Source organism: Lepus europaeus, chromosome 10, assembly GCF_033115175.1.
Source record: "Lepus europaeus isolate LE1 chromosome 10, mLepTim1.pri, whole genome shotgun sequence".
NCBI lineage: Eukaryota > Metazoa > Chordata > Mammalia > Lagomorpha > Leporidae > Lepus > Lepus europaeus.
In genome coordinates, this window is record NC_084836.1 from 5,874,902 (window position 1) to 5,902,752 (window position 27,851).

Sequence of the window (27,851 nt, forward strand, 5' to 3'; positions counted from 1 at the left end):
CGCCTTCTGCCCGGTTACCCAGAGGCGACCGCTTCTAAAACCTGGGCTCGGAGGAAGGCTGCACCTTCCCAGGCGCTGGGACAGCGACCCCGCACGGTGTTCAGATGCCCGACTCCTCTTCCTGACCTCAGCTGAGCGGTGCTGCCTGGCTTGGTGAATCTCCAGCGTTGACATCTTAGACGCCTGGGGCAGGCCCGAGGCGAGGGAGAGGGGCGAGCAGGCTCCTAGCCCGGTCGCTGCGCTGCCACAGATCTGGGAGCCCCGGCTCCAGACTCCGCCGGCACAGCTCCGGGCACCCCGGGCCCGGGCGAGGCTGCACCTCCGGACGGCGGGGCTTCGCTTGCTGCAGGAGCGGCTTGGTAGCTGGAGGATGGGGCTCCCGATCCCGCTGGCTGGACTTCATATCTGGGAGGCGGGGCTCCATATCCGGGAGGCGGGGCTCCATAAATGGGAGGCGGGGCTCCATAGCCAATGGGCGGGGCTCCATAGCCAGGAGGCGGGACTCCGTAGCCGGTAGGAGGGGGTCCATACCCAAGAGGCGGGGCTCCATATCCAGGAGGCGGGGCTCCGTAGGCAGAAGAGGATGCTCCATAGACAATAACTGGGAATACCAGAAGGGGAAAGAATCAGCGACCTTGTGCGCAAGGAGTGAAAAAGATTTTTTTTTATATAAAAAAAGTGCTAAAACAAATTAATGCAAGAAGAGAATTCAGGTGGAGTAACGCTGAAGCCTTTTCCTTCAGCCACCAGTTGAAGGTTTATCACTTCCTGTCGTGGAGGGCTTCAAATCAACGATATTACAGTCAGATCCGTACACTACTTACAGGTGTGAACAGATATCTCACGCATTATAGTTTGGTTATGAATAATTATGTCCAATGAGAAATATGCATTCAGAAAACATAAAAGGTGAATAAAGAAAAGAAAGCCACCTATAATTTTATCACCAAAGACAATATTCTGGTATTTTTCCTTGTGGAATCTCCATGAATCTCTTTTTTTATATAATCGTGCTTATATGAACCATATATTTTTTTATCTGGCTTTTTTTGAGCTTTATGCTACTTTACATCACAAATTAAAAGCTGGATAATTTTTCTTTCTTTTTTTTTTATAGGCAGAATTAGAGAAAGAGAGAGACAGAGAGAAAGGTCTTCCTTCCGTTGGTTCACCCCTCAAATGGCCTCCACGGCCGGCACGCTGCACCGATCCAAAGCCAGGAGCCAGGTGCTTCTCCTGGTCTCCCATGGGGTGCAGGGCCCAAGCACTTGGGCCATCCTCCACTGCCTTCCCGGGCCACAGCAGAGAGCTGGACTGGAAGAGGAGCAACCAGGACAGAACCGGCGCCCCGACCGGGACTAGAACCCGGAGTACCGGTGCCGCAGGCGGAGGATTAGCCTAGTGAGCCGCAGCAGCAGCCACTTTTTCTTTTTTAAGAAAGCTGGATAATATGTCATCATATGGATAAAGGCTACATAATCTCCATGTGGTTGGAGAGCATGTTGTTTCCAACTTTCCAGTTAACAGCCCAATAAACATGAGCTTTGTTTCTTTGGACTTCATTTTCCACAGTGACCTTTTACGGGGTCAAGGTGAAGGGACAATTTTTTTAAAGATTTATTTATTTATTTGAAGGGCTGTGTTATAGAGAGCGAGCAAGATCTTCTATCCATTGGTTCACTCCCCAAATGACCGCAATGGCCGGAGCTGGGCTGATCTGAAGCCAGGAGCCAGGAGCTTTTTCTGGGTCTCCCAGGTGGGCACAGGGGCCCAAGCATTTAGGCCAGCTTCTGTTGCTTCCATTAGCAGGGAGCAGGATCGGAGGTGGAACAGCAGGACTCGAACCAGTGCCATGAGATGCCAGCGCCACAGAAGGTGGCTTTATCTGCTACACCACAGCACCAGCCCCATAATTTGAAAAGTATTGCCCTATAACTTCTATTTATGCTTTAGCTAGCTGCTTAGAATGCTGTACAGGATTGGTAAAGAAACAGCATTTGATTCCTGCATTACAGGCATCGTTCTCGGTGAATACATCGGTTTGTTTTCATACAGTCCTTTTTAAAACAAATTCTTACAGTACTGTAAACGGGATGACTCAGCTAACAATTTCAGTGAGGACCTCGTTGTTCAAAGCAGGCAGCCCTGAGTAGAATGATGCCTAAACAAGGTGTGTCCTGGTGCAAACCCTTCACATCTGCCTCGAGTAACAGGTCACATGACCACAGGGCCACAGATGTGGGGACAGCTCTCGTTTAAAACGCCCAGGGAGGGCAGCAGAGGCTGAGATGCCCACGCCCACACCAGAGTCCTGGGTTTTGGTCCCAGCTCCAGCTCCCAGTTCGAGCTTCTCGCCAGCACAGACTCTGGAGAGCAGCAGTGATGGCTCAAGTGATTGGTCTCCTGCTCCCTAGGAGACCTGGATTGAGTATCAGGCTCGGCTTTGGCCCCTGGCCCAGCCCCCATCATTGTGGGCTTTTGGGGGAATGAGCCAGTAGATGGGAGTGTACTTGCTCTCTCCCTTTGCCTTACAAATACATAAAAATAAATTTAAAAAAAAGTCCAGGGTGGAACATGTTAAGAACATGAAAGGTATCACGTCCATCTCCACAACAACAAAAAGGCTGAGCTGGTAATCAGTGACTATTTTTTGGATCCATCAAATAATTGAGGTCACAAAGCAAGCCACCCCCTCTCCCCACCAAATACAGAAAGACAGGTGAATACAGAGACTCAGAGTGGAGATCACCTTCTCTGGAGCAGAAGCCAGTAGCTAGACTACAAATAACAGTGGACACTTTATTTAAGAAGTTCTGGGGCCAGCATTGTGGAGCGCCAGGTTAAGCTTCTGCCTGAAACCCTGATGCCAGCATCACTTATCTGAGCAGTAGTTCAAGTCCAAGCTGATCCAGTCTGAGTTCCAGGTGGAGTCCACTTTTTTTTTTTTTTTTTTAAGATTTATCTATTTATTTAAAAAGCAGAGTTACACTAACGGAAGACCTTTCTCTCTCTCTCTCTCTCTCTCTCTCTCTCTCTCTCTCTCTCTCTCTCTCTAACTCTGTCAAATAAATAAATAAAATAAGATAAAATAATTTTTTTTTTTAAAAAAAGAGTTACAGAGAGGCAGAGATAGAGAGAGAGAGAGAGAGGTCTTCCTTCTGCTGGTTCACTCCCCAGATGGCTGTAATGGCAACAGCTGTGCCAATCCAAAGCCCCGAGCCAGGAACTTCTTCCAGGTCTCCCACATGGGTGCAGGGGCCCAAGGACTTGGGCCATCTTCTACTGCTTTCCCAGGCCACAGCAGAGAGCTGGGTTGGAAGTGGAGCAGCCAGTGCTGCTCCCATAGTGCCCATATGGGATGCTGGCACTGCAGGCAGTAGTTTTACCCACTACACCATAGCACCAGCCCCTCAAGTTCACTTCTGATCCAGCTCCCTGCTAATGCATCTTGGAAGGCAATGGAAGATGGCCCAAGTGCTTGGTCCCTTGCCACCCATGTGGGAGACCCAGGTGGGTCCAGGCCCCCAGCTTCAGCTTGGCCTAGTCCTGGCTGTTAGGGCTGCTTGAGGAGTGAAACAGAGGATGGAAGATAGCCCTCCTTTCCTCTCCCTCTCTCTTCCTCTCATTGTCTTTCAGATATATAAAGTGAATTTTTTAAAAAACTTTATTTAGGGCAGTGCTGTGGTGTAGTGGGTAAAGCCACCTCCTGCAGTGCCAGCATCCTTTAAGGGTGCTGGTTCGAGTCCTGGATGTTCCACTCCTGATCCAGCTCCCTGCTAATACACCTGGGAAAGCAGCAGAGGATGGTGCAAGTTCTTGGGCCCCTGCACCCATGTAGAAGACCTGGAAGAAGCTCCTGGCTCCAGGTCAGCCCAGCTCCAGCCATTGCAACCATTTAAGGAGTGAACCAGTGGAAGACATCTCTCTGTCTGTAACTCTGCCTCTCAAATAACTAAATAAATCTTAAAAAAAAAAAAAATAGGCCATGGCGCCAGTACTGTGGCGTAGTGAGTAAAGCTGTCACCTGCAATGCCAGCATCCCATATGGGTTTTGGTTCATGTCCCGGCTGCTCCACTTCCGAGCCAGCTCTCTGAATTTTATCCTAGGTATGCAAGGTTGATTCAATATTAGAAAATCCATCAATGAGGGGCCAGCTCCTGGCGCAGTAGGTTAATCCTCCACCTGCCAGCATCCCATATGGACACTGGTTCTAGTCCTGGCTACTCCTCTTCCAATACAGCTCTCTGCTGTGGCCTGGGAAGGCAGTCGAAGTTGGCCCAAGTGCTTGGGCCCCTGCACCCACATGGGAGATCAGGAAGAGGCACCTGGCTCCTGGCTTTGGATCAGCGTAGCTCCAGCCATTGCACCCATCTGGGGAGTGAACCAACGGAAGGAAGACCTTTCTCTCTGTCTCTTCCTCTGTCTTTAACTCTACCTCTCAAGTAAATAAATAAAATTTAAAAAAAAAAGAAAATCAATGAAATATACCATATTTAAAGATTAAAGAAAAAAAATCACTTGATTATATCAACCAACGCAGAAAAAGCATTTGATAAATTTGAATACACATCTGTGATTTTTAGTAAAACTCCTAGGAAAATAGAACTAGTGGTAAATTCCCTCGACTTGATAAATAACCTACAACTAACATTACAGGAAGGTAAGGGGGAATACTTTTCCCATTAAGTTCAGAACAAAGCAAGGGTCTCTTCTCTAGCTATGCCACTCTTCTTCAACATGGTACTAGAAGTTCTAAGCCAGGATTAGGGAACCTTTTTCTGCCAGGGACCATTTATATGTTTAACAACATTCATGGGCCATATGAATTACCAGCTTAAAATTAGCCTGCAGTTGCTTTGGCATGCGAAGAACAAATGATTTCATGGGCCTTCTACGGCCACAAGCTGGACACTCCCCTCCCCTATTAAAACAGTCACATTAGGAAAGAAAAGGAAATTTAAAAGATCATATCAGAATGGAAGAAATAAACCTCTTTACTTATAGACAACATAACTGTAGGTAGATAACCTCAAGAAATGTAAAAAAAAAAAAAAACAAAAATGTGGGTAACTGTGAGATGAGATAGATAGATAGATTTAGACTTAGATTTAGATTTAGACTTAGATTTAGATTTAGATTTATTTGAAAGACAGAGTTACAGTGAGAGGTAGAGACAGAGAGAGAGGACTTCCATCCAATGGTTCACTCCCCAGATGGCCACAATGGCCAGAGCAGTGCCGATCCAAAGCCAGGAGCCAGCAGCTTCTTCCGGGTCTCCCATGTAGGTACAGGGGCCCAAGGACTTGAGCCATCTTCTACTGCTTTTCCAGGCCATAGCAGAGAGCTGGATTGGAAGAGGAGCAGCCAGGACTATAACCGGCGTCCATATGGGATGCCGGCGCTTCAGGCCAAGGCATTAACCTGCTGTGCCACAGCGCTGGCCCCGAGATGATAAATAAATTAACTTGTTTCACTATAAAAACCTTATTACTAGCTATTAATATCCCATAAAATCATGTTGCATAACTTAAATATAAGACTAAAGTTTATTTAACAACAAAAGCAACCCCTTGAACTAATAAGTTTGGTAGCCAGTTCGAGTCCCAAGTGCTCCACTTCTGATCCAGCTCTCTGCTAATGGCCTGGGAAAGCAGCGGAAGATGGCTCAAGTGCTTGTGCCCCTGAACCCATGTGGAAGACTCGAAAGAAGCTCCTGGCTCCAGGCTCCTGGCTCCTGGTTTCGGATCAGCCCAGCTCCAGCCATTGTGACCATTTGGGGAGTAAACCAGCAGATAGAAGACCTCTCTCTCTGTCTCTCCCTCTCTCTATAACTCTGTCTCTCAAATAAATAAATCTTTAAAAAACATATATGGCAAGATACTGCATCCATAGATTGGAAGACTGAACATAATGAAGGTATCAGCTTTCCTCCAAGCGACAGGCAGTCTCAGCAGGTTTAGAGAAGATGATTCCAAAACGAATTTGGAAAGACAAAGGAACTAGAAGAGTTCAAACAATTGTGAAAAGGAATAGAGTAGGACTCCTAAGTCGACCAGACTCTAAGACAGAGCCACAGCAAACAAGACTGTGAGGGGTCAGCAGAGGGACAGGCATGGAGATAAGTGAACAGGACAGAGAACCTAGAAACAGACTTACACAATGTGCCCAGCTGATTCTTGACAAAGATGTAAAAGCAATGCAACAGGGGAAAGACAGCCTTTCCAAACATGGTGCTGGAGCCACTGCATAGCCATAGACACAAAAATCATCCACAACCTAAGGCTCACAGCTTACACAAAAATTAACTAAAAAATGCATCATAGACCTAAATATAAAAACCATAAAAATTTTAGAAAAAAATCATAGGAAAAAATCTTTAGGATTTCAGATTAGGCAAAGAGTCCTTAGCTTGACGTGACATTAAAAGCACAATCTATAAGAAGAAAAAATTATAAATTGGACTTCCTTAAAATTGTTTCCTTTATTTAAAAGATGAAAAGACAAGCTAGAGTGTGGGAGAAAATATTTGTAAAGCATATGTCTGACAAAGGATTACTACCTAGAATATATGTATATTTTTAAAGATTTATTTATTTACTTGAAAGAGTTACATAGAGAGAGAAGGAAAGGCACAGAGAGAGAGAGAGAGAGAGGTCTTCCATTCACTGGTTCACTCTCCAATTGGCCACAATAGCTGGAGCTGTGTCAATCTGAAGCCAGGAGCAAGGAGCTTCTTCTGGGTCTCCCATGTGGGTGCAAGGGCCCAAGGACTTGGGCCATCTTCTACTGCTTTCCCAGGTCAAAGCAGAGAGCCGGATTGGAAGTGGAGCAGCTGGGACTTGAACTGGCGCCCACATGGGATGTCTGGCACTGCAGGCAGTGCCTTTACCCACTACACCACAGCACCGACTCCATTTAGAATATATTTTTAAAACCTCAAAACTCAATTATTTTACCAATCCAATTTAAAAATGGATAAAAACCGAGAACAGACATTTCACCAAAGAGGTTATATAGATAGCAAGTAGGTACATGAAAAGATGTTCAACATTACTAGTCATCAAGGAAATGCAAATTTAAAATATCAGTAGAAGCAAGCATTTAGATTAACATTTAAGATGCAAATTAAGGGGCCAGTGCTGTGGCATAGCGGGTTAAGCTGCTGCCTGTGGTGCCGGAATCCCATATGGGCACCAGTTTGTGTCCTGGTTGCTTCACTTCTGAGCCAGCTCCCTGCTAATGCACCTGGGAGAACAGCAGAAAACTGCTTAAGTGCTTGAGCCCCTGCACCCATATGGGAGACCTGGAAGAAGCTCCTGGCTCCTGGCTCCTGGCTTTAGATCGGCCCAGCTCCAGCTGTTGCAGCCATCTGGGGAGTGAACCAGCGGATGGGAGACCTCTCTCTCTCTCTCCCTTTCTCTGAAACTCTGCCTTTCAAGTAAACAAATACATCTTTAAAAAAAAAAAAATATGCAAGTTAAGATGCCTGCATCTCACAGTGCAGGGCTGGGCTGGATCCTCAGCTCCAGCCCTGACTCTCGCGTCCTGCTAATGCAGACCACGGGAGGCAGTGGTTCTGTCTCAAGGACCTCACACCACAGACGAAAACCAACGTGTAATAAATCGGCGACCCTAACACAAAAGCTAAAATTATAAGTCTTAACACAAAAAATAAGGATAAATAGTCATGACACTGGATTTGGCAATAGATTCTTAAATTCTCTCTCTTTTTTTTTTAAAGATTTATTTATTTGAAAGGCGGAGTTACAGAGAGGCAGAGGCAGAGAGAGGTCTTCCATCCGCTGGTTCACTCCCTAGTTGGCCGCATTGGCTGGAGCTGTGCCGATCCGAAGCCAGGAGCCAGGTGCTTGTTCTAGGTCTCCCATGCAGGTGCAGGGGCCCAAGGACTTGGACCATCTTCTACTGCTTTCCCAGGCCGCAGAAGAGAGCCAGATTGGAAGTGGAGCAGCCAGGACTCGAACCAGCACCCAGATGGGATGCCAGCACTGAAGGCAGTGGTTTTACGTGCTATGCCACAGAGCCAGCCCCAGATTCTTAATACCTAAGGAACTGTCATCGTGGCATAGCGGGAAAAGCCACCACCTGCAGTGCCAGCATCCCATATGGGTGCTGGTTCAAGTCCTGGCTGTTCCACTTCTGATCCAGCTCCCTGCTATAGCCTGAGAAAGCAGCAGAAGATGGCCCAAGTCCTTGGGCCCTTGCACCTGTGTGGAAGACCCAGTAGAAGCTCCTGGCTCCTGGCTTCAGATTGGCGCAGCTCCGGCCGTTGCGGCCATCTGGGGAGTGGATCAGTGGGTAGAGGACCTCTCTCTCTCTCTCTCTGCCTCTGCCCTCTGTAACTCTGTCTTTCAAATAAGCAAATAAATCTTAAAACAGGCTGGCGCCGTGGCTTAACAGGCTAATCCTCCGCCTTGCGGCGCCAGCACACCAGGTTCTAGTCCCAGTCGGGGCGCCGGATTCTATCCCGGTTGCCCCTCTTCCAGGCCAGCTCTCTGCTATGGCCCGGGAAGGCAGTGGAGGATGGCCCAAGTGCTTGGGCCCTGCACCTGCATGAGAGACCTGGTAGAAGCTCCTGGCTCCTGGCTTTGGATCGGCACAGCTCTGGCCGTTGCAGCCAACTGGGGAGTGAACCATCAGATGGAAGACTCTCTCTCTCTCTCTCTCTGTGTGTGTGCGTGTGTGTGTGTAACTCTGACTTTAAAGTAAATAAATAAATCTTTTTTATTATTATTATTTATTTATTTGACAGAATAAATAAATCTTTAAAAAAAGTGGCCAAAGGACTTGAATAGACAACTTCCAAAGCTATGCAGAGTCAGTGAGCACATGACAATATGCTGAGCACCACTGGTTGTGGGGGAAATCAACGTTAAACCACAGTGTGAAACACTTCATGGCCACTAAGACGGCTACATTAAAACAACAACAAGTGTTGGAGAGGATGTGGGAACACAGGAACCTCTGTACACTGCTAGCAGGAATAGAAAATAGAGTGAATCGTTGTAGGGAACAATGTGGTGGTTCCTTAAAAAGTTATGGAGGGGGGCCTTCTCTGCGGTGCAGTAGGTTAATCCTCTGCCTGTGGCACCAGTATCCCTATGGGCGCTGGTTTGAGTCCCGGCTATTCCTTTTCCCCTCCAGCTCTCTGCTATGGCCTGGGGAGCAGCAGAAGATGGCTCAAGCACTTGGGCCCCTGCACCCATGGGGGAGACCCAGAAGAAGCTCCTGGATCCTGGCTCTGGATCGGCACAGCTCCAGTCATTGCAGCCATTTGGGGAGTGAACCAGTGGGTGGAAGACCTTTATTTTTATCTCTCCCTCTCACTGTAACACTACCTTTCAAATAAATAAATAAAATATTTAAAGAAAAAGTTACGGAGGGGCTGGCATTTTAGCACAGTGGGTTAAGCCACTGCCTGCTAGAATCCCATATCAGAGCACCTGTTCAAGTCCTTACTGCCCCATTTCCAATCCAGCTCCCTACTAGTGTGCCTGGGAAAGAAGTGGAAGATGGCCCTAGTGCCTGGGCCCCTGCACCCACATGAGAGACCTGGATAGCGTTTCAGGCTCCTGGCTTCGGCCTGGCCCAGACTTGGCATTGCACCCATTTGAGAACTGAACCAGAGGATGGAAGATCTGTCTGTCTCTCTCTCTCACTCTGCCTTTCAAATAAATACAAATAAAATACTTTAAAAAGAGTTATGGAGTTATATATGGCCACATGACCCAGTACTTCTACTCCTAGGTATACATCCAAGAGAAATGAAAATGTCTCACAGAAATTTACATACAAATGTTTGTAACAGTTATTATTCATAATAGTCAAAAGGTGGAAACAAGCCAAAAGTCCATCAACAGATGAATGGACAAACAAAGTATTACACACACATACTGCTGAACGTTACTCAGCCACAAAAAGGAATGAAGTACTGCTACATGCTCCAACTTGGGTGAACACTAAAAACATTATCCTATGGGAGATAAGCCAAACACAAAAGGTCACATATCATATGATTAAAAAGGGGGGGGGGGAGCACTGTGGCAGAGTGGGTAAAGCTGCTGCCTGCAGTGCTGGCATCCCATATAGGTGCCAATTCAAGTCCCGGCTGCTCCACTTTCAATCCAGCTCTCTGCTGTGGCCTGGGAAAGCAGTGGAAGATGGTCCAAGTCCTTGGGCCCCTGCACCTGCGTGGGAGACCTGGAAGAAGCTCCTGGCTCCTGGCTTCGGATCAGAGTAGCTCCGGCCATTGTGGCCAGTTGGGGAGTGAACCAGCAGATGGAGGGCCTCTCTTTCTCTGCCTCTCCTTCTCTGTGTAACTATGACTTTCAAATAAATAGATAAATCTTTAATATATATATATATATATATATATATATATTTGAAAGACAGTGACAGAGAGAGAGAGAGAGAGAGAAAGGGAATGGGAGAGGGAAGGAGGGAATAAGGGAGAGAGGGAAGGGGGTAGGGGAAAGAGGTATTCCATCTGTTGGTTCACTCCTCAGATGGGCAACAGCTTGAGCTGGGCCAGGAGGCGAGAACTCCATCCGGGCCTCCCACGTGGGTGGCAGGCACTTAAGGACTTGGGCCATCCTCCGCTGCTTCCTAGGCATGTTAGTAGAGAGCTGGATTGGAAAGCAGAGTAGCTTGGACTCAGGCCAGCACTCCTAGAAGGGAAGTGCCAATGGTGGCTTAACCCGCTGTGCCGCAATGCCCACCCCCATTTGATTTGCTTTATGTGGCAGATCCACAATAGGTGAATCCACAGGGACAGAAAGCACATTGGAGAACACCAAGCAGTGGGCAGTGGAGAGCAGGATTACTGAGTGAATACGGTGATGAAGAAGTTCAAAACTAGAAAGACCTGGTGGTTACATAACAATGTAAATACACTAAATACAACTAAATTTTACACTAAATACCACTGAATCGTATATTTTAAAATGGTTAATTGTATGTTATGTGAATTCACTTCAATAAAAAGTTTTAAACCTAGCAACACTATTTTTATATTATAAATATCAGATTTTAATGACCTTTCAAAAACCAAAATAAATATTAAGGTTACATTAGTAGCCATTAGTTGTACACAAAACTAAAAGCCCATGGACGTGCACATCATGCTCCAAAAAGAACTCAAGAAAGGGCCCAGCTTTTGGGGCCTGTGGGTAGCATTAGGAGACCCTTTGTGGCCCATCAGGAGGCAGCAGATCAAGACTCACTGGTTTCTGACCTCCCAGAAACCAGACTCAGCAACAGTGAGCAGGCACAACTGTTAAAGGTACAAGGCACAAAGCCCAGGGCTTGATCCTCAGTGAGCTCGAAAGGCAGGGCACAGGCAGGATGGCTACGCCAGTGTAAAACGCAGAAGGGGAAGTGGCAAAAGCCTTTGTTCCCTGCCTGGGCTGCGGCAGGAACTGCCTACTGTGCTCCACGTTGGCACATAACCACTGAAAGCAAGCCGGAATTTAGGCCCGGTCACTTGCTGGCTTGCCACTAGGTTTCAATCTGGAAACAAAGTCAGAGACCTGACTGTTTTCCAATCCTCCCCACCACACACACACACACACCCAACTTCCGCTGCTTCTTCTGCAGCAGAGTTGGAGGCAAGGCTGCAATGAGTCGCTCTCTGAGCCTCTGGCAGACTGTCCCCCCTCCGCGGAAGAAGCGCCACACCATACGTTACCTTGACAAGGCGCCTGTGGAGTGCACACGTTCCCCTCTCTAGCAATGACATAAATCCCCGAAGGGCCGATCTGGTAACTTACAGTCCCAAGTGGAGCTCCTCGGGCAGCTGAGAAGACAAATTTAACAAAACATGAACCTTTTCAAGTCAGAGGTACAGCCAGTAGAAACCAAATCATTTACAGACTCTTAGCCATCACCTCACATGTGTGTCCAACAAGGCTCCGGGGAGACAACACAAAACACAGGTAAGCGCCTTCTGAATGCGTGCTGAAGGGTGGAGTGTGCCCTGTCTGTGCTTCCTCGGGGCCTAGCACAGCCACGGTCATAACAGATACCAACACATTCCAAGTGAGGGTTCCATCAGGTAGGCAACATACACCCCTCCACTAAAGAGCACAAAAGCAGTGCGGTACAGAAAAAAGCAGTTCTGTCTCTCTGCAACTCTTAAAAGAACACTCACAATAGCATTCAGGGCCCACCTACGTCATCTTGTCATCTCAAGAACCTTAAATTAATTATATCTACAGAGATTCTTTTTACTAACAAAATAAACTTCACATGTTCTTTTTACTAATAAGAGAAAACTCATGGATATATATCTTTTTTTTAAAAAAAAGATTTTATTTATGGGGCTGGCGCTGTAGTGCAATAGCTTAATCCTCTGCCTATGGCGCCAGCATCCCATACGGGCACCAGTTCTCTTCCAATCCAGCTCTCTGCTATGGCCTGGGAAAGCAGTAGAAGATGACCTAAGTCCTTGGGCCCCTGCTCCCATGTGGGAGACCTGGAAGAAGCTCCTGGCTTCGGATTGGCATAGCTCTAGCCATTGCGGCCATTTGGGGAATGAACCGGAGGAAGGAAGACCTTTCTCTCTCTCTCCCTCTCACTTCTGTAACCCTACCTCTTAAATAAATAAATAAATAAATCTTTCAAAAATTCAAAAAAAGATTTATTTATTTGAGAGGTACACTTACAGACAGAGAAAGGGAGAGACAGAAAGGTCTTCCATCTGCTGGTTCACTACCAAAATGGTTGCAACAGCCAGAGCTGAGCCAATCTGAATCCAGGAGCCAGGAGCTTCTTCTGGGCCTCCCACATGGGTGCAGGGGCCCAAACACTTGGGCCATCTTCTACTGCTTTCCCTGGCCATAGCAGAGAGCTGGATTGGAAGAGGAACAGCCAGGACATGAATCTCTGCAGGCAGAGGCTTAGCCCACTACACCACAGTGCCAGTCCCCTTGTGGATATATCTTTGCACAAAGCTTTCACATCTGGCCTGTGAAAACTTCCCAGATGAGGTCTTGGCTCTTCCCATTGCACTGGTTGTGCAAAGAGGCAGAGATGCCATGGGATCAGGACAGTGGGCAGTGGGGGGGCTTCTGCCACCCACATGGGAGACCTGGAAAAAGCTCCTGGCTTCGGCCTGGCCCAGCACTGCCCATTGTAGCCATCTCGGAAGTGAACAAGCGGGTGAAAGATTTTCTCTCTCTCTCCTTCTCTCTGTATAATTCTATCAAATGATTTAAAAAAAAAAAAAAGTCTTCACAAGCAAACAAACAAAAAGATGGCAGAGGGGCAGGCCCTTGGCCCAGAGGTGAGGGTGTGGTTAGGACGCTGCATGAGAGTGCCCAAGTTCAGTCCCTGAGGTCAGATGAGACGGGGGCGTTCAGGGTAGGATGGCTGTAGACCCAGACTCAATCCCTGCAGCTGTGGGAGGCAGTGCTGAGGACTCAAGTCACTGGGTTCCTGCCATCCTTGTGGGAGACCTGCACTGAGTCCCCAGCTCCTGCCTCTGGCCGTTTGGGAAACAAAACAGTGAATGGGAAAAATCATCCTCTTTCTCTTTCTCTCTTTCTCTTTCTCTTTCTCTTTCTCTTTCTCTTTCTCTTTCTCTTTCTCTTTCTCTTTCTCTTTCTCTTTCTCTCTCTCTCTCTCTCTCTCTCTCTCTCTCTCTCTCTCTCTCTCTCTCTCTCTCTCTCCCTTTTCTCCTCAAATAAATAAATTAAAAAAAAAAAAAAAAAGGCAGGCCGGCGCTGCGGCTCACTTGGCTAATCCTCCACCAGTGGCGCCAGTACTCCGGATTCTAGTCCTGGTTGGGGTGCCGGATTTTGTTCCCAGTCCAGCTCTCTGCTATGGCCCGGGAGGGCAGTGGAGGATGGCCCAAGTCCTTGGGCCCTGCACCTACATGGGAGACCAGGAGGAAGCACCTGGCTCCTGGCTTCAGATCGGCGCAGCGCCGGCCGTAGTGGCCATTTGGGGAGTGAACCAACGGAAGGAAGACCTTTCTGTCTCTCTCTCACTGTCTAACTCTGCCTGTGGGGAAAAAAAAAAAAAAAAAAAAAAAAAAAGCAGAAACTCTACTGCCCTAGGCCCCTGATGTGACTACGTGGAACAGAGCCGCTGTTTGTCCCTGATTGGCCTTCATTCGGCAGTCAGAGCTGCTGTCTTACGCACCAATGATTTGGGGCTCACCTGTTTCATCAGCGAGCATTACCTTAATTCACTATGAATTTAACGTTGCTCTCCTTACCCAGTGACCCTGCTTTTCAATGCCCTATTCATGTCCTTTACACTTCTTCCTACAGTAAGTATTTTATTCACTTACCTGTTTGCTTCTTATTTTTATGACTCTTACTAGACTGTAAGTTTTTTATTTTATTTCACTTCATCTGAGAAGCACAGACTGTCACAGAAAGACAGAGAGCCTCCATCCTCCAGCTTACTCCCCCAGTGCCCACAGTGGCAGGGGCTGGGCTGGGCTGAGAACTCCATCCAGGTGTCTCACATAGGTGGCAGGGACCCAACTATTTGAGTCACCACCACCGCCTCCCCAGGTCTGTATTATCAGGAAGTTGGAATCAGGAGGCAGAACCAAGACTCAAACCCAGGCACTACAGTATGAGATGCAGGCATTCTAACCAGCAATTTGACTGCTAGGCAAAACACCTGCCCATAGACCATAAGTTTCTATCTTTTCATTTTGTTTATTTGAAAGGCATAACCACACAAAATAAGAGACGGATCTTCCACCCACCATTCACTCCCCAAACACCCAAGGCCAGTCCAGGCCAACACCAGGAACCAGGAACTCTTCCAGGTCTCCCACATGGGTGGCAGGAACCCAGGTACTAACTTGGGCCATCATCTGCTGCCTCCCAGGGCATGCGTTAGCAGAAGCTGGATTGGAAGTGGAGTCAGAACTCGATCCATCCAGGCACTCCAATATGGGATGCGGGTATTCCAAGTGGTGGCTTAACCTACTGTACCACAGTGCCCAGCCCACTGACCACAAGCTTAATACAGAGGGGGCCATGTATGTCTTTTCTCTAAGTTGTATTTATTTCTATTTATTTGAAAGGCAGAGACACACAGAGAGATCTTCCATCTATGGGTTCACGCCTCAGACATTCATGACACCTAGGGCTGCACAAGGCCAAAGCCAAGAGCCCCAAACTCCATCCAGGTTCCTCACATGGATGGCAGGGACCCAAATACCTGAACCATGATCTGCTGTCTCCCAAGGTCCACACCATCAGGAAGCTGCACCAGAAGCAGAGCAGGGGTTTTTGCTCAGGCACCCCCTGTGAGATGCAGGCATCCCAAGTGGCACCTTGACCACTGTGCCATCACACTAGCACCAGGTCATGTGAGTCTTGCTCATTGTTGTGTTCTCCACTGCCTCACCTAGTGTTTGATGCACAAAAGGTGCTCATGTACGTGTTACACACATAGATCAGAAAGCCCTGGCATACCAGCTCTGGGGAAGGTTAGGGAATTTCATCTGATCAAATAATCTGATCATGAAGCATAACTCTTAGGGTGTCAAAAAATGCTGTCTCACAAGCCCTGACTCTTGGAGGGGAAAGGAGGTTCCAGTATCCAGATAAACCCAAAGCAGGTCCAGACACTGGGCCAAGGTCATAAAAAATGCCTAAATCCTCACCAAGTGGCTATGCACCTGCTGAAATCCTGAACCTAGCTTGGTGGCAAGAAGCACATCTCAATGAGAACACAAAGAGGAACCCATAAAGTTGCCTTATCCCTAGCCCATAACCCAAAAGAGAAGTCCCCTCAGTACCGTGAGGCCAAAAATAAGAATGAGCCGTAACCCAGTATGTAACTGCCTGAGTTCCTCAGACATCTGCAGCAAAGAAGAACCGATTTCCAAGACCCCTCGGCCTGAGTTCTCCCTCTGCCTGCCAGGACACCTGCACCCAACGCCAGGCGCCGGGTGCAGCCTGCGCTCTGAACCACTGAGGAGGCACTGGCTGGGCACACTTGCCGACTCCTTGGTCTGTCTTCACGCTGCGGCACTAACGGTACCTGGAAAAAGCTTTCTTACCCTCAGCCTCTGTCACACGGCTCTTCCGCCACCTCCACCGCGCCTTCACTGGACTTTCTTCTGCCATCGCTGACAAACTTAGCTTCCACAGGCCATGTACATCCTCAGGCCTCACTTTACCAGGCGTCTCTGAAGAAGCTGACCGCCCCATACCTCTTGAAACGCTCTCCTCCCTCGACTTTTGGGACGATAAGCTCACTTGATCACCTCCCTCTTCTCAGTCAGCCCCTTCTGTCTTCTCCACAGAAAACCCATGTCTCTCCCTTCCTTCCCCTCTTCCCTTCCCTTCCGATCCCTTAAATGTTCAGGACCCTTGGAACTATTCCTCAGTTCACCGAGTGAGCCCACCGCCCAATTCAGAGAGGAATTTCACAACTCATATTTAGAGCTCCAAGCTGCATGTCCCATAGCCTCCAGCATCCCACGGACCTCACACTTAGCACGTGCAGGCTCAGGGATTGGTGTTGTGGCACAGTAGAAGAAGTTGCTGCTTGCAATGCTGGTATCCCATATCAGAGGACTGGTTCAAGTCCAAGTTGTTCCACTTCTGATCCAGTTCCCTGCTAATGCATCTGGGAGAGGAGCAGCAGATGGCCAAGTACCTGGGCCCCTTCCAACAGCATGGGAGACCTGGATGGAGTTCTAGGCTCTGGCTTGGGCCTGGCCCAGTCCCAGCCATTGTGGCTATTTGGGGAGTGGACCAGCAAATAGAAGATATCTCTTTCTCTCTCTCTCTCTCTCACCACCCACTCTCTTTCTGCCTTTCAAATAAATACATCTTTTTTTAAAAAAATGTGCACATTCAAAAGGACACAACATCATTTACATAGTGTTTCTGCCAAAATGCATGACCTGAATATACCCATGAGGAAAAAAGAGAAACCCAAAATAAGGAGCATTGTCCAAAACAAGAAGCCTGTCTTCTTTCTAAATGTCAGTGTCATAAAAGACACAGAAAGGCTGTGTCTAAATCCAGCGTGTGATCTGCGATTAGATCCCGGATTAGTAGGGAGTGGGGGGAGATGTGGTTAAGAGTTGGGAATAGTATTGGACAATCATTTGAATTTGAATATAAACTACATGTTAAGTAATAGTATACTATCAATGTAACTTTCCTCGACATAGTACACTGAAATTAAATACCAGAACGCCCTCTTCCTGAGGGGAGACACATTTGAATATTTAGGGATGAAGGAAGCAGTTTTGTAATTTATTTCCAAGTAGTTCAGCAAAAACAAAAGCAAAAGAATAACAATAAAGCAAACATGAGAAAATGTTAATACTGGGTGAATCTAACTGAAGGGAGTTCACTGCAATGTTCTTCAAACTTTCTAAAGATCTGATTTTTTTCATAGTAAAAGTTCAAAATCAGAGAGAGAGAGAGAGAGAGAGAGAGAGAATGGGTTTAGGATTCAATTCGTTTCTTCAATCGCAGCTAGTCTTGGGAAATGATGTTACCACCGCTGACCGAGTCTGCAACTCTACAGTGGGATAATGATAATATCGTAGCGTTCTTATGAAAACTAAATAAACTGACACACACAGGAAGCTGGGAACACTGCCCAGGACGTGCAAACATCCAGTTGGTGCTTAGCTAGTACATCTAAACTTGAACTCATTTCCTCTGCACCTGAGACCTGCTCACACTCTTGACCATGGTTTCTAGCATTCTCTCAGAAACTTCATTCCGCCCTCTTATGTGTCCCCAGCACTCTGTGCCTCTATGACACACATACCATGAGATGTGCTAGTGTATCTGCAAATGCCTGCCTTGGTAGATTGTATTTCTTTCAATGGATTGGAAGGCATGGGGGTAAGGCAAGAGAGAAAGAGGAAGAGAATTTGAGACAGAGCAAATAGCAAAAGTTCTCAGAGATGAGAGAGAATGAGACACAAAGAAGTTTGGTTTGATTGGAGTATAAAAAGTGAGAGAGGCCGGCACTGCGGCTCACTAGGCTAATCCTCCGCCTGCGGCGCCAGCACCCCGAGTTCTAGTTCTGGTCGGGACACCGGATTCTGTCCCAGTTGCTCCTCTTCCAGGCCAGCTCTCTGCTGCGGCCCGGGAAGGCAGTGGAGGATGGCCCAAGTGCTTGGGCCCTGCACCCTCATGAGAGACCAGGAGGAAGCACCTGGCTCCTGGCTTCAGATCAGCGCAGCATGCTGGCAGTAGCAGCCATCTGATGGGTGAACCAACGGAAGGAAGACCTTTCTGTCTCTCTCTCTCTCACTGTCTAACTCTGCCTGTCCAAAAAAAAAAAAAAAAAAAAAAAAGTGAGAGAATGAGAGCAATGAGGTGAGGCTGGATGGGATAAAAACATATCACAAAAGGATCATTTACAGTCAAGGTTGGAAAGAGTTCTCTGGCACATCCGTTAGTCAGTGCTGTAGGGCCTGACAGTCAATACCTCTACTGTGCTTCACGAAAGATGGGGACTGAACCCAAGAGAAGCAAATGAAGACCAGAACAGAGAAGGCAAAAGCCGTGTCCTACAAAGAATAGTGAAGGCAGCCACCCAGACATGAAGACAGACTGATCAATGGGCATATGACACTAGTGTGTATTTTTTTTTTAAGGTTATTCTGTTTATTAGTTTATTTTCACCTATTTGAAAAGCAATGTGACTGGGCAAGGGGTGGGGGGTGAGGCATGTGCACCAGAGAGATCTTCCATCCATTGGTTCACATACCAAACACCCACACCATCAGAGATAGGCCAGACTGAAGCCAGCAGCCTGGTACTCCATCCAGGTCTCCCACTGGCCCAAGCTCTTTAGCCATCATCCGCTGCCTCCCAAGATGCACTAGCAGGAAGCTGGATCAGAAATAGAATAGCCAGGACTCAAATCAGCACTCCAATATGGGATGTGGGCATCTCAAGCAGCGGTTTTACCCACTGTGCCACACGCCTTCCCCCAGTCTAGCATTTAAATGGACAATAGGGGTGGCTGTTGTGGCACAGCAGGTTAAGTTGTTGTTTGGGATGTCTGCATCCCATAGCAGGTGCCTAAGATCAAGTCCCACCTCTGTGTCTGCTTCTCATCCTAATGTGCCTGGGAGGCAGCAGGTTATGGCTCAAGCACTAAGTCCCTGCCACCCACATGGGAAACCCAGATAGAGCTCCTGTCTCCAGGTTTCAAGTCAACCCAGCCCCAGCTCTTGTGGGCTTTTGGGGAGTGAACCAACACTCTCTCTCTACCTCCCCACCTCCATTCTGCATATACCTTTCAAATAAATAAAAGTATATAAATAAATATTTTTCTGCCAGTGCTGTGGCATAGCTCATAAAGCTGACGCCTGCAGTGCCAGCATCCCATATGGGTGCCAGTTTGAGACCCGGCTGCTCTACTTCTGATCCAGCTCTCTGCTATGGCCTTGGAAGGCAGTAGAAGATGACCCAAATGCTTGGGCCCCTGCACCTGTGTGGGAGACCCGGAGTAAGTTCCCGGCTCCTGGCTTCAGACCAGCCTGGCTCCAGCTATTGGGGAGTGAACCAGTAGATGGAAGATTTCTCTCTCTCTCTCTCTCTCTCTCTCTGCCTCTGCCTCTCTGTATCTCTTTCAAACTAATAAATAAATCTTTAAAAAATAATAATAATAATAATAAATATTTTAATGGACAAAAGACTCTCATTTATAATTAGTCACTTAGGTGCCTGTCAGCTGCCACTAGATTGCAATGTCTTTCAGGACAGGGAGGGGCAGGACCATCGTTGTGGTCCTAGCACGTGGTGGGTACTTGGCACATCGTAGGTAGGCTCAGAAATGCCCGCTGAATACGTGTGCAAATAACTGCCTGGCCACAGAGCCAGCAAACCTCGGCCTCCCACGGCCTCAAAACCCCGCGTGCTTAGTATCTTTCTCAGAACCACTCACCAGCAGAGGCCGCTTGCATCATCAGCTGGGCAAAGTGGATGGCACCTCCGGCTCTGAAGACTAATTTAAACGTCGCCTGTCCCTCCCAGCCACCTGGGGAAGAAATGGCACACACTCACTGAGGCTGGCGCAGCTGACGACAGGAGGACTGCCACAGACGCCGAGAGAGACACCACCCGGAGCAGAATGGCAGCTTTCGCTCGAATTCTAACATGAGCACGTCTGAATCTGAAACCTTCTAGAAGCTTCTGAGGAAAATACCCATGCTTCTGAGGGGAGGGACACTTACCATCGGGAGCTGCGTGAATGGTTCCTTTAATGTAGTTTGCACCAAAGACTGGTTGTTCAATGGTGCAGCTCTTCATCAGATCAAATGGCATCATGAAGGAGAACATGGGATCCCTGACTGAATGTGATGTCAGAAAGATCACCTGGGAGGGAAAGGAGACTTCAGAGAAGGGAGGCAGAATTCAGCCGCGGACGGGGACCCACAGAGCAAGGTTAGGGCTGCCCTGGGGTTCTGATCTGAGAAACATCACCCATTGTTTCCCCACCACTCTTCAACACAGAGAATCCCAAAGTGAAAATGCCTTTGAGACACTTTGAAAAGCAATGTTAACCTCTCTCCATGTTTAGGAAAACACATGTAGAGTTAATCAGCAGATCAAAAAGAGAAGCAGAGATTACCCGGTAGGAAGTGAGAAACAGCGTCCCGATCTTTGTGCCACTGAAGAGGCTGGAGCCCTGCGGTTGCTGTGGGAAGGAGAGGTGCACATCTGGACACTGCTCCAAGAGACTGCGGGAAAGGAAGGGCAGACAGCACACGACTTAGAGGTCACACAGGATGACACACATGAAGCTCTTAGCCCAGAGCAGGCACTCAACGTTAGCTGCTGCTACTACTATTACCACAGGCCACTGCAATAAGAGGAACTCCAACGATCTTATTCTCCAGTTCACCCTCACTCTTCTCCCTCTTCACCATGGGATTCATCTCCTTGCCAAACTTACTCCTGTTCTCAATGTCTGCTCGTTCATCCTGAGAGTTCTCGTGCAGTCAGTATAAGCTCTGTGCCGCTGGAAATTTTCTGTTAAGGAAGCTAAGGCCCCAGCACCCTCTGATGGGTTGTCTCTTCACCTCATGCTCCTCCCTCACTTCTTCTTCTTCTTCTTTTTTTAAGATTTCTTTCTTTATTTGAAATACAGAGTTACAGAGAGAGAAGGAGGGACAGAGGTCTTCCACCCACTGACCCGTTCTCCAAATGGCCACAATGACTTGGCTGGGGCAGGAGCCAGAGCTTCCTCCAGGTCTCCCACATGGATACAGGGACCCAAGGGCTTGGCCCATCCTCCACTGCGTTCCCAGGCACATTAGCCAGGAGCTGGATCCAAAGTGGAGCAGCCAGGACTCAATCCAGTGCCCCTAGGGGATGCTGGTGCTACAGACCATGGCTTTACCTGCTGCACCACAGTGCTGGCCCCGCCCCCTCACTCTTAACCTGGAAAGCTTGGACTGATTCTAGCGTCACTGGTAGATTCTTGTTTGGTTTTCTTTCTTTCTTTTTTTTTTTTTTTACAGAATTTATTATTTTTTTTTTATTTTTTATTTTTTTGACAGGCAGAGTGGATAGTGAGAGAGAGAGAGACAGAGAGAAAGGTCTTCCTTTTTGCCGTTGGTTCACCCTCCAATGGCCGCTGCGGCCGGCACATCTCGCTGATCTGAAGCCAGCAGCCAGGTGCTTCTCCTGGTCTCCCATGCAGGTGCAGGGCCCAAGCACTTGGGCCATCCTCCACTGCCTTCCCGGGCCATAGCAGAGAGCTGGCCTGGAAGAGGGGCAACCGGTGTGCCGGCGCCGCAAGGCGGAGGATTAGCCTGTTAAGCCACGGCGCCAGCAAGTTTTTTTTTTTTTTTTTTCTTTCTTAATAATGATAATATATCCATCCTAATGATTATTAGGGAAGACACTGAATAAATGAATACACATAACAAATATGTGTCTGCCTTCCTTGCTACTCTAGCCTTAGCCAGGAGCAGGTGCTACTAAATTTTATTGAAAGAACAAATGAAAACATAAATACAGATCATAATGTAAGTAACAGGTGACATACATAATGTGATGGCACAACAATGTCACAGCAGAGGCCAGCAATACTGCAAACCTAGCATCCCTATGAGCACCGATTCAAGTCCCGGCTGCTCCACTTCCGATCCAGCTCACTGCTAATGCACCTGAGAAAGCAGCAGAAGACGGCACAGCCGCTTAGGATCCTGCCACCCATGTGCAATACTGGGATAGAGTTCCTGGCTCCTGCCTTCAGCACGGCCCATCCTTGGCCATTGTGGCCATTTGGGGAGTAAACCAGTGGATGGAAGACCTCTCTGACTCTCTCTCTCTCTCTCCAACTCTTTCAAATAAATAAATAAATCTTAAAAGAAAAAAAAAAACTTCTGTGGAAATGTCACAGTCAACACAGTAAAAGGCAATCTAGAGAACAAGAGAAAATGCTTGTAAATTGTATATATGATGAAGGATTAATATTCATAACATGTAAAGAACTCTTACAACTCAACAACAAAAATCAAATAAGCTGATCATAGAGTGGGTAAAGGGCTTGAATGACAACACACAAACGGCTAACAAGCTATGAAGATTTTCATCATTAATTATCAGTGAAAAGCACATCAAAACCACAATTAGATACCACTTCATATCCATTAAGAAGGCTACTATTAAAAGAAGAAAAAGAAATCAAGTTCTGGCAAGACTGTGGAGAAATTGGAAACCTTGTGCACCACTGGCAGAATTGCAAAACTGTGCAGCTGCCACAGAAAGCAGCATGGAGGTGCCCAGACAAAATCAAAGGTGCAACAATATAGCAGATGACCCAGCAGTCCCACTTCCGAGCATATAGCTGAAAGAACTGAAAGCAACAAGTCAAAGAGCTATCCGCGCCCCTGTGTCTGCAGCAGCACTATTCACAAGCCCCAAGAGGTTGCAGGAAGCTAAATGTCCATCAACCGGTGAGTGACCGAAACGCGGCATGTACACGCAATGGAACGTTACTCAGCCTTAGAAAGAAAGTCTGCCACACGCTTCCACCTAGGTGGACCGTGAGGACATTATGTAAGTTAAAGAAGCCAATCACAAAAAGACAAATATGGTGTGATTCCACCTCTATGAGGTATCTAAAGCCCCATTTATAGAAACAGAAAACCGGGTGACTGTTATCAGAGGCTGGGGGGAAGGGAGAGTTGTTGGGAAGGAAAGAAGAGATGGGCGCACAGAATCCTGAAAGATGTGGATGCACAGAATTCTATAGGACAACTTTGCAATCAATATATTTTAATACACATATACTTTTACAAGGATTTTTATATTTTTAATCTCTTTTAAAAATATTTATTTATTTGAAAGGCAGAGTTACAGAGAGAGGCAGAGAGTTTTCCACACCACTGGTTCACTCCCCAAACAGCTGCAACAACTGGAGCTGTGTTGATCCAAAGTCAGGAGCCAGGAGCTTCTTCCAGGTCACCCATGTGGGTGCAGAGGCCCAAGCACTTGGGCCATCTTCTACTGCTTTCTCAGGCCATAGCATATTGCTGGATCAGAAGTGGAGCAGCCAGGACTCGAACCAACACATCAGTGCCCATATGGGATGCTGGCATTTCAGGCGGTGGCTTTACCTGCTATGCCACAGCACCATCCCTTTAATCTCTTTTCTAAAAAGTCTATGTTCTCTGACCTCACAATTTACCTTTGGGGAGTCTATCCCCCAAAAGAACATTTTGACAGGTAGACAAAGATACATTTGAGAAGTGTTCATTGCAGACTTGTTTTTTCATCATTTAGTAATGACGAAAAGAATCCCAGAATATCTCATATTGGGGGCTGAATCAAAATGTATGTACACTGGAATATCAGCTGTTGAAAATAATGATGCTGGCTGGCGCCGCGGCTCACTTGGCTAATCCTCTGCCTGTGGCGCCAGATTCTGTCCCGGTTGCTCCTCTTCCAGGCCAGCTCTCTGCTATGGCCCGGGAAGGCAGTGGAGGATGGCCCAAGTCCTTGGGCCCTGCACCCGCATGGGAGACCAGAAGCACCTGGCTCCTGGCTTCAGATCAGTGCAGCGCGCCAGCTGTGGCAGCTATTTGGGGGGGTGAACCAACAGAAGGAAGACCTTTCTGTCTCTCTCTAACTCTGTCTGTCAAAAAAATAAATAAATAAATAAGAAAAGAAAATAATGATGCTGATATTGATTCTGGAAAGCAGTCCTGATATCTGTAACACCAGTCAACAAGGAAAACAAGTTATGAAGCAATTGGGAAAAGAAAACCCTGAGCTTATTTCCACAGGGAACAAGGCATAAGATTCAGACCAAAAATATAACTATTAAGAGTGCTAGAATTGGGGGTAAAAAAATGCCTTTTCCTCATTATTCTACAATAACATAAGATACTACCTGCAAGCTTTAAACCATGGATAAATTCAAACAACTCGATTTTTTTTTCCTTTTTTACAGTAGAGTCTGGCCCATGTATTAATGATTTATCAGCTGGAAAAACCTCTGCCAAACACAGCCAATCGGTGAAGAATTTCTCAAGTGTGCACTGTGACTAGGAATAAGTCAAGCTAGAACCAGTCTTCCCCATTTCAAGCTATTTCTTTAAAATCCTTTCCATCCTGGAAACCAGAGCACCGGTCGAGCCTTCTTCATTGAAGAGAAAGCAGAGAAATCATCTTTTTTTTTTTTTTTTTTTTCATTTGAAAGGCAGAGAAACTGTGACAGGGACCAGAGACCTCCCACCCCTGAATTCATTCTTCAAACGCCCAGAATCAGCCCTTATGGCATCCTGGTCTGGCTGAGAAGCCCACGAGAGCACTGCAAGCATGGAAAGCCAAGAAACTGTGGCAAAAAATGTCCTACGTGAAGGACCTCGGGGGTGGGGTGGGGTGAGACCCCAGTGGAAAGAAGGGGTCATCAAAGAAGGAGGTACTTTCCTCTGGATGGAGGAGAGAACTTCCACTATGCTTATGGCCTTTTCTAAATACTGACAGAGTCTGTGGATCCAAAAGGCTTCCACAGCCTAGGCAACGCATGTCAAGAGCCTCAGGTGATCAATGACGTCAAATCTAAGAGTGTTAATTGTTAAATTAACAACAGGAGTCACTGTGCACAAACTTCCCATGCAGGACCTCTGTTCAAAGAATTGTATTATGTCTAAATGCTCACAAAAGATGTATCATTTTTGGGTGCTTCTTTTAAATGTTAATTTTCTTTAAAAAAATGAAATTAACTTCAAGATGCAATGACTCTGAACAGCCCTTGCCTCAACAGTTGAGGAACATTTTTTTTTTCCTCTTGCAAATTGCTGAACACTTTACTTAGTATCGAGTTGGTCTTCTGTGTATAAAGTTAATTGAAAATGGATCTTAGTGGAGAAGGGCTGGGAATGGGAGAGGGAGGAGGAGGCAGGGTGGGAGGGAAGTATGGTGGAAGAACCACTGTATTCCTACTGTTGTACCATGAAATGCATGACGTTTGTAGTCCTTAAATAAAAGGTTTCTTTTGGAGGAAAATAAAAGTAAAGCAGGGCCTGAATCCCACATGGACTCTGGCTCAAGTCCCTGCAGTTCCACCTCTGATCCAGCTACCTTCTAGTTCGACTGGAAAAAGCAGAAGATGCACCAAATGTTTGGACCCCAGCACCCAAGTGGGAGACCAGGAAGAAGCTCCTGGCTTCCACCTTGGCCATTACAGCCATTTGGTGAGTGAACCAGAAGATGAAGATTCTCTCTCTCTCTGTTAATGCCTTTCAAAATAAATGAATCTTAAAAAGTGTCTGGGACCAGCACTGTGGCCTAGCAGGTAAAGCTGCCACCTGCAGCACCAGCGTCCCATATGGGTGCCAGTTGGAGTCCCGGGTGCTCCACTTCCAATCCAGCTCTCTGCTGTGGCCTGGGAAAGCAGTACAAGATGGCCCAAGTGCCTGGGCCCCTGCACCTGTGTGGGAGACCCGGAAGAAGCTCCTGGCTCCTGGCTTTGGATCAGCACAGCGGACAAGCGGCCATCTGGGGAGTGAACCGGTGGAAGGAAGACATCTCTCTCTCTCTCTTTCTCTCTCTCTCTCACTCTCACTCTCTCTCTACCTGTGCCTCTCTCTAGCTCTGCCTTTCAAATAAATAATAAATCTTAAAAAAAAAAAAAGTGTTAAAGCTCTTGGAACAGCGCTTGCCATATTTAAATATTTAATAAATACTGTTACATATTCAAGAGCACAGAATGGCTCCAATAAAGATGATGCTAAGGACTATAAAATCAATGTCTTATAACTAAAACCACAACACCCGCACCGCTTCATCCCTGGCCCCAACAAGCAGCAAAGCAGAGACGCACCCCCGCGGCCACAGCGAAGACACCTGAACACCAGACCAGAAATAGCTTCACGGCAGAAGAGTGACGCCCCCAGGGGGCCGCTGGAGTGGGAGTGGTCGGTTCCTACCTGGCCCCTCCGTCCCCCCCAAAATGGACAAGCGGCGGCGGCGGAGGCGCTTCGGGAGCAGGAGCACCCGCCACCCCCAGGCACGCAGATGTCAAGAAGGCGGGAAAGATGCGGCCCCGGCGCTGCGGAGCCGCTTCCGGGATCCCGGGGCAAACGCAGGCCAACTGGCCCGGGCGCGCCCGACGGGACACGCGGTGCGGAGCCTCACGGCCCGGCCGGAGCAGACGAGGGGCGGCCGGGCGCGGCCGGGCGGGCTCCACGTGGCCTCCAGGCGTCTCCCTGACCGCGGGGAGCCGAGCGAGCCCACCCCCGCGGGCACGGCGGAGACCCTTCGAGAACGCCCCTCCCTCCACACCCGTCCCTGCGGTGGCCTCCTTAAACGCCGGGCCCCGCTGCTGGGCGCCGGGGCAAGGGTCGCGCCGGGACCCCCGGCTCCCGAGTCGCGGTTCGGGGCGCCGGGACCTCCCGACCGCGCCTCCTCCCGGGCCTCTCTGCCCTCACACGTCGGGCGACCCCGACGGCCAAGGGGAGGCGCCTCGCAAAGGCCGGGACGGTCCCGCCCGGGCGTCCCCTAAGGCACCTTTCGCCGTAAGGGATGAGGGGCCCGCGGCGGTCCTCGCTGTGGCTCTGGTTCACCGCCATCCCGTGCCAGACCCCCTCCCGCCGCCCCTCAGATGGGAAGGGGCGGGGCCCGGCGCCAAGCCGCGGGGCGGGGCTCTGGGGAGTGGGTGGAGATTGTGGCGCAGGGACCCGGAGTGGGCGCGTCCAACGGGTCACGTGGGCGGGGGTCACGTGAGGGGGCGGGTCCAGGGAGTTGACCCCGCCCCAAGAGCGCGTTTGGCGCAGCTGGAAAGCCGCCGCTTCGTAAGCCTGCGTCCCACAGCCGAGGGGCTGGGTTCTAGTCCCGGCTCCGCTCTCATTCCAGCCTCCTGCCAGTGTGCACAGGGGCTGGCCCAAGTCCTCTAGTCCATGCTGCTCACATGGAGGACCCAGACTGAGCGCCTGGCTCCAGCGCTGGCTGTTCCGTGGGGTTGGGGAAGTGAACCAGCAGGTGGGAAGCCTCGCAAAGAAATTAGGTGAGTGGCGGCCTGGACGCCCCGCCTGCAGTGTTGGCTCCCGCCTTGGCGCCCCGGCATGGCTGGGTATGGCTCGGATTGGCAGTGTTGGGAATCCAAGCTGAAGTCGGCCGTGGCTCCCCTGTAGGATTCCTTACCTGTGCTCCGGCCAGCAGAACTTTCTTCACCGGAGAAGGCCTGGGATCGACTGTCTCAGAATTTCCGAGACCAAGAGAGCCTTCTCTCTGCGCTGTCCATCATGCCTGCCCTGCCCCCTCCGAGGGGCGATTGTGAACCAGGCCCCTTGCAGCGCCTTTGATGCAGACACCAGGGAGTGTCAGGCGCGGGCCACAGGCCCTTACCTCCCTCCTTT

The 27,851-nt window shown here is 48.5% G+C and overlaps 1 protein-coding gene across 1 annotated transcript; it reads right to left on the reverse strand.

Annotated features, from left to right (window-relative positions):
* Nucleotides 1–224: 224 nt before the first annotated feature.
* On the reverse strand, nt 225–27,065 carry WBP2NL (WBP2 N-terminal like). Its single transcript, XM_062201871.1, has 6 exons — nt 27,004–27,065; nt 20,609–20,717; nt 20,211–20,352; nt 19,922–20,014; nt 11,706–11,813; nt 225–601 (listed from the first exon to the last, which is right to left on the reverse strand). Exons 1-6 carry the CDS (start codon nt 27,063–27,065, stop codon nt 225–227), a joined length of 891 nt encoding a protein of 296 aa, XP_062057855.1.
* Nucleotides 27,066–27,851: the final 786 nt, after the last annotated feature.